This window comes from Triticum dicoccoides, chromosome 7B, assembly GCF_002162155.2.
Source record: "Triticum dicoccoides isolate Atlit2015 ecotype Zavitan chromosome 7B, WEW_v2.0, whole genome shotgun sequence".
NCBI classification, from domain to species: Eukaryota; Viridiplantae; Streptophyta; class Magnoliopsida; order Poales; family Poaceae; genus Triticum; species Triticum dicoccoides.
Window position 1 is genome coordinate 664894783 of NC_041393.1, and position 7286 is coordinate 664902068.

At 46.3% G+C, this 7286-nt stretch overlaps 1 protein-coding gene across 1 annotated transcript; it reads left to right on the forward strand.

Annotated features, from left to right (window-relative positions):
* Nucleotides 1–2993: 2993 nt before the first annotated feature.
* Nucleotides 2994–4736, forward strand: LOC119341766. Its single transcript, XM_037613621.1, has 2 exons — nucleotides 2994–4286; nucleotides 4375–4736. The coding sequence occupies exon 1, from the start codon at nucleotides 3069–3071 to the stop codon at nucleotides 4002–4004; it is 936 nt and encodes a 311-aa protein (XP_037469518.1). The 5' UTR covers nucleotides 2994–3068; the 3' UTR covers nucleotides 4005–4286; nucleotides 4375–4736.
* Nucleotides 4737–7286: the final 2550 nt, after the last annotated feature.

Sequence of the window (7286 nt, forward strand, 5' to 3'; positions counted from 1 at the left end):
GAGAATTTCATAAACCGCTGGGTGGTAACTTCAGAAGGAGATTTTTCTTTTGTCGAACATACTCATATAGTTCTCACAAAAAGAATACTTGTATTGTTCTTTAGTGTATGCACCGATGTGGAAACATATAACGGTTTAAGGCTAATCAGAAGAAGCACGAGAGATATGGCAGCGAGCGAAAGTAATCCTGAAAGTGATATTGGTGGGGCAGCATTTGTTGGAAAAACCAACCAATTGCCTGTTGGCCATGCAACGACTTGCATGCCCTTAATTTTCAAAGTCTTCCATTGACCAACGAGGCAGTGAACAGTGAACACACACATCATCGCCCAAGTACAAATCTACATTTCTCCTTCGGGCTTCAGGCCTTCATCCATTCTGCTTCCATGTGGCACGATCAAGGAGCCGATGACTGTTTGTGTCTAATAAAATATATTTTCTTTCTAGCAGGTTTCAGAACGGCTTGATCTATCTGCATCGCAGCAGCAGAATAACACTTTCACACAGTTAAGGGTATACATTCACACTGTCGCCATATACATTCAGTAAGTTATTGTGCCTGGTTTTGTATACTTGAACTAGAAAGTATCAACCCAACACGAGATGTCTAGGGCTCAGAAGCAACAAAGTCAAATGCTTGTTTTTGTTGTTATGATCCGTTTTTTTGTAACGGGAAAGAAAAAGCCCCTTGTTGCTCACAACGCCAAGGATCATAATAAACAGATGGATGAATACATACAATTATTTTCTTCTTCCTAGATCTAGCATCTTGTTCACCAAAGACCTCATCTTGGAATTGTCCTCCTTCAAGTGCCATCACTCTAGCAGAGGTATTAGCAGGTGACTCTCGATCATTCCACCTTCAAAAAGATCTGCCACTGGCCTGAATACACATGCTGAAGACAGGCGGAAATAACTCAAATTTGTTTGATATTTGAAGCCCATGGATTTCCCAAATTGACATTCCTAATAGGATGCCCTGTAACTCTAATACCTCCAACAAGATCTCCTCGTGCTCTTGGAGAACACCGATGGTGCAAGTGATTGTCGCGCGCCAGCGACGACCACGTGAGTCGTCGATCCGTTCCATAATTTGAATTATTCAAAATTATCATCCCAGATCCACATTCAACATAGTAATTTTGAACCTTTCAATTTTCTTGAAATTTTTCTATGACTAAATTTTCTCAAACATTTTGTTCTTTTGTTAATATTGGCGGGCGCGGCAACGTGCGCCTCCATGTTCTAGTACACTTGAAAACCGAAGTGTGGGCTTTCTACATCAATTTGGACAGATGTGTAGTAATAGAAATTGTGTCACGCAAGGTTCTGATTCCAGATACAAAAGAATCTCGTTGGTCCCCGAGATTTCCGATTTCCAAAAAATACCGAGTAGTTACCGGACGGTTTTTCTTAATGAATTTGAAATCCGAACAAAATTTATTCCAAATTTATTCGTAGCAAAAAGTTTTGGATTTTCTATTCGGTAATGCAATTTTTTCTGGGCTGCAGAGATTTGCTGTTGCCGATACATAACCAAATTTACTGTCCGGTAACTAAAACTTTGATGATACATAAGTTTATCATGGGCTGAAACGATGCAATAGACTAGTCCGCCTACATCAGGTTCAATAGCAAAGTGTTCTAATTACTTTAGCATGTGATAAATTTAAGCACCAGACTTAAGTCTTTCTGGAGATATTGATAATTTTCTTTGAAATTTTTTAATTTTTGTCAAACTTATGAATCTTGATCAGGTATTGATAAATTTCTAAACGAAATGTCAAACCCGTTTTTCTCCTCGGTTCTCGTGTATGCTGATAATTGTCGAAATCTAAATACTTTTAGTAGTATTCTAAATGCGTGCAAATTTTTATGAAGAATCAATTTCGAAGAGCTTGTTGCAAGAAATCGAATGGTGGATATGGATCATAATTTTGACTCTCAATTTAGAAGTTGCTGCCCTTTGAAATCACAAAACACATAAAAAAATCCAAACTTTGTCTGTTGTATGTGGCAAGTGGGGGAGAGAGTGCAATGTGGAATTTGGGACGGGGTTTTTCCATTTTAGGATGTGGGGTTGGGCAATTTATACAAGTGGTGTGTGCTTAATTAGACTTTTCAACAAACGATTTGTCCTCTAGACGCGTCCAACCTTTAAATTGTCATACAGGTCGCTTTAAATCCATACATCACACTGAAGACATAAGAATTGGTAGGTGCGCGTTCTAATACATGTAGAATTACTAAATCCACACAAAACAGGGGGCCAAAAAGATAATATCATCGGATATAATAAACTCAATTGTCCAATAAGACAATACATTTTATAGCTCAAATCATTTATCAGATTAATGATTCGTTTTCATTGTTAGCTTCATTTCAAGGAGAGCTTCAAAACTAATACTTGTGGATATTTTAACATTTTTTTTGCTCTTTTGCTTTCCACACAAAAATATATTAGTTGCCATGTGGGGCGTTTCTGCACCCAAGCTCAGCTGCATCCGTCGATGAACAGTAAAAAAGAAAAAAAATATAAAAGAAACTCAAACAAATTTGGAATTTTTACACATCAAAGTTGAGAGAGTCTTCTAGGCGCGTCGAGAATTTCATAAATCGCTGGGTGGTAATTTCAGAAGGAGATTTTTCTTTTGTCGAACATACTCATACAAGTAGTTCTCATAAAAAGAATACTTGTATTGTTCTTTAGTGTATGCACTGATTAGTTACCGATGTGGAAACATATAACGGTTTAAGGCTAATCAGAAGAAGCGCGAGAGATGGCAGCGAGCGAAAGTAATCCTGAAAGTGATATTGGTGGGGCACACCGTTTGTTGGAAAAACCAACCAATCCCTGTTGGCCATGCGACGACTTGCATTTGCATGCCCTTAATTTTCAAAGTCTTCCATTGACCAGCGAGGTAGTGAACACTAAACACACACATCATCGCCCAAGTACGTACAAATCTACACATCTTCAGGCTTCAGGCCTTGATCCATTCTGCTTCCATCTCCTCCATCAGGCTTGAGGCTTCGACCAGATCACAGCTCTCCAGTTACCACCAGCCATGGGTGCCAAGACCACCTCATGCTTCACCTTCCTCAAGGAAGCGCTGGTCCTCCCCACGCGAAACCCCAAGCTCTTCGCCCCCATCCTCATCCTCCTGGCCATCATCGCCTTCCTCGTCCCCGCGGTCAACGTGGTCCTCATCCAGCCGCTCACCGCCGAGATGCTCCGCCACGTCACCGAGATGCAGACCACCGACCCCTCGAGCGCCGAGTTCGCCAGGCTCCTGGAGGAGATACGACAGGAGGCCAGGGAGCTCGTCCTCATCGCCGTCGGCCTCTTTTTCGTCACCCTGGCGCTCGTCTTCGCCAAGCAGATCCTCGCCTTCTCCGCGGCCTCCACGACCTACTCCGGCGACCGCTACTCGCTCGCTGAGCTCCTCCGCAGGCTGACCAAGTGGGCCAACCTGAGAGGCCCTCTCGTCACCATGGGCGTGGTCACCGCGCTCCAGCTCACGTTCATGGCGCTCCTGGGCGCCTACCTCTCCACCGTCATGCGCCACGCGGGGGCGCTGTCCGTGCAAGGCGCGCTCTTCGTCCTCGCCTTCCTAGCCTTCATGTACTTCGGGGTGGTGGCGGTGGTGGGCGTCGCCGTGTCGGTGGCCGACGAGGAGTGCCGCGGCGTGCGCGCGATCCTGCGGGCGTGGCGGCTCATGACGCGGGTGAGCAGGAAGGAGGGCGCCCTGCTGGCGGCGGTGATGGTCCTCCTGTCGACCGCTGTGAGCCCGGTGTATGCGCTAGCGCTCGTGTACGCCAAGAAGAGCATGGCGGTGGGGCTGTGCCTGCTGTTTGGGTATGCTCTTCTTTCTGCTGCGGTAGAGCTGTTCTACATGGCGGCGGCCACGGTGTACTACTATGAGGCCATGGAGAGCAAGGAGGTGGTCCTGGCTTTTGATGGCTACTATGCCGAGATACCTTCCCGTGAGGCAAATGTCTGATTGATCGGCCGGCACCGTATAATGAGTCATATACTTTGTGGTGCTTCCTAGCTGTTCATTATCATTGTACTACTACGTGTATATGTTACTATGTCAGTCCTCGATCATATATACAGAAAAGTAGGCAAAATCAGCAGCCATCGGCCCCTCCAGCCAGGCAGATGTTTGTTCTCAAGGACGCCATTCACTTTTGGGTGCTTTCCGCTTTGCGGCGGAGAGGATCATCCATGGATCTGCGTGGCCGGGAATGGATTCTAGTTCCGATTAGATCTGAGTGGACAGGTATTCTTGATTTACCCTCGCTTGATTTTTGGGATTATCCACTCTTTTGGTGTGAGTACATCTCAGGAACGTTGCCTTCTTCGGGCAGGTTCCCCTTGCCTGCGATTGGGGGCGATGAGTACACACCGGGGGCGCACCCCGTGGCAGATCTGCTGAGCAGGGTAGCCGAGTCCGGCATTGGCAATGTTGGAGTTGTGTTGAATATTGTGTACAAGGTAGGTTACAGTTGAACTTGTAGTTGTACCGTGTTTACATAGGATGTGGAGTCGTGTCCTAGTAGGACACTTGTATTCTAGGCCTCTCTTATATAGTGGGGGTAGACACATAATGTAACCTATGCCAGCATAATAACACAGGAACGCAGGGGAAGCCGGCGGCATGTGCCGGCGTCCAGGGCGACCTGGTGTGGTATTGTGATGGTGTCACGGGGAGGAGCGCCCGTAGTCAAGCCCCGGGGATGTAGCCATATCGATGAACCTCGTTAACAAATCTTGGTGTCGTGCTTGTGTGATTGCTTGGTCCTCGGATGATCGACGGAGTGCCTCGGATTTATTCTATCAAGTGGTATCAAAGCTAGGTTGTTCGAAGGTTGCTGAATTGTTGATCTAGAGGAAAGATTGTTCGAGAGTTGGGCGAGTACGAAGGCAGCGGATTGGATCAATCCGATCGGGAGTAACTCGATGGCGGCTGCAAGCGTGTCACGCACGGACCAGGAGGTGTCGCTCGGTCGAGGCGCGGTCGAGCAAACCGCAACAGCAGGAGTTGTCGGTCTCTTGGAGTCGACCAGATCGATTGAGATGCGGCGGCAGGAGCCCTACTTGCGCGAGCAGTCCAGCAAGCAGTCGGGCCAACGGGCCAGGAGTACGCACGCATGGGCGGAGGCCCCAAGTGTGTTTTCGTTGCACTCATGGGTAGAGTCCAGCAAGCCGGGCGTGCAGGTGGCCTATGCAGGCTGCATTGAAGATTTGTTTTGGAAACAAAAGGAGACCGAGTCTCCGTAGTACACGGACAGGCAGGCAAATCAGTCAGCGGCAAAGATCCGTCAAGCGTGTTCATCAGAAGTACTACTTGCTAGGCGTTGGCAAGGCAAAGGCAACTAGCCAGCATTAAAAAAATTTGTGCAAGGGAGCCGATCCACCATGTGAAGGCCAAAGATTTTAATTCTCTTGGTTTTGCTTTAGTAGCACGCAGAGGTTCTGTCCGTGTGTTTGGGGCGTTGTGTGGAAAGCTCGGATAATTTTTTGCAGGGTCAACCATACAAAGAACTATGGCGCCAACGGGTACCAAGTTTGAGGTGGAGAAGTTCACGGGACAGAAAACCTTGGGTTATGACAGACAAGGGTGGAAAATTTGTTGGCACAACAGAGATGCTTGAAGGCGTTGCGAGAAGTCATGTCAGCTGAGATGGAAATTCATAAAAGACGATTTGGGAGCCTTGAGTGTGTTGTTGCAGTCAGACACATACACTACTAGGAAAAGGCCTACTAATGGCGCATCACTGGTGCGCCATTACTAGCACGCCATTAGTAATTTTTACTAACGGCGCACCACTGATGCGCCATTAGTATCTGGTATACTAATGGCGCACCACTGGTGCGCCATTAGTATAGGCCACTGGTGCGCCATTAGTATAGGCCACGGTGCGCCATTAGTATTTTTGAATTTTGAAGGCGGGAAAATAGTAGTGGCGCACCGTCTAACCCCCACCGTGCGCCATTGCTATTTTTGAATTTTAAATTTGAATCTGGATCGTGATTTTTTGCCCATTTTTTGCTAGTTTTTTTTGCTCATTTTTGGCACGATATTATTTCAAATTTTGTTCCTATTTTTGGATCTTGTACGTTCTTTTGCCGTGTTCTTTTGCCGGAGAGGAGTTCGCCGGAGAGGAGGAGGAGGAGGTCACCGGAGAGGCGCTCGCCTACATCGCCGGAGAGGAGGAGGAGGTCGCCGGAGAGGAGTTCACCGAAGCATCGGAGAGGAGGAAGGAGAAACCATGAGGGAATGGGAGGAGAGGAGGGAGGAGAAACCGTGAGGGGAGGGAAGGGGAGGAGAGGAGGGAGGAGGAGGTTCCCGAAGAGGAGGAGGTCGCCGGAGAGGAGGAGGAGGTCGCCGGAGAGGAGGAGGAGGTCGCCGTAGAGGAGGAGGAGGTCGCCGGAGAGGAGAAGGAGGTCGCCGGAGAGGAGGAGAAGGAGTGGAGCAGAGGAGAGGAGGAGATGGAGTGGAGGAGAGGAGAGGAGATGGAGTGGAGAAGAGGTGGAGTGGAGGAGGTGCGCCCAGCCATATATAAGACATAGTAATGGCGCACCGTGGGCAGGTGCGCCATTACTAACTTTTTTTAATTTTTTTGACTTATTTTCAATTTTGAAGGCGGGGAAGATACTAATGACGCACCATGGGCCGGTGCGCCATTAGTAACTTTTTTTTATTTTTTTGACTTATTTTGAATTTTGAAGGCGGGAAATACTAATGGCGCACCATGGGCAGGTGCACAATTAGTTACTTTTTTTTATTTTTTTGACTTATTTTAAATTTTAAAGGCGGGAAGATACTAATGGCGCACCATGGGCAGGTGCGCCATTAGTTACTTTATTTTTTTTGACTTATTTTAAATTTTGAAGGCGGGAAGATACTAATGGCGCACCATGGGCAGGTGCGCCATTAGTGAGTTTCAATTTTTTTGAATTTTTTTGCCTCTCCAGATCTTAAAAGCTCCGTATCTTTTTTCTGTTAGGTTTTTGAGGATTTTGAAAATGTTTAACAGGGATCCCCCGTTAAATTCGGATGTAACTTTTCGAGTAGATGATTTTTCATATAAAAAACTTTTTCATCCGAGTTATTATGCAAAAGTTATGCCCATTTTTACAAATTCTCGAGAGATTTTGCAAATGAAGTCGAAATTCGTATTTGCAAATTTTCCCTACAAATAGACCACATATCACATGGGAAACTTATTTTCTTTTATTTTTTTGACATTTTCATCATTTTCTTTTATTTTCTTAA

Excerpts from the sequence above, each read along its gene's own strand:
- LOC119341766 (XM_037613621.1), top strand. The coding sequence starts at position 3,069 with ATGGGTGCCAAGACCACCTCATGCTTCACCTTCCTCAAGGAAGCGCTG.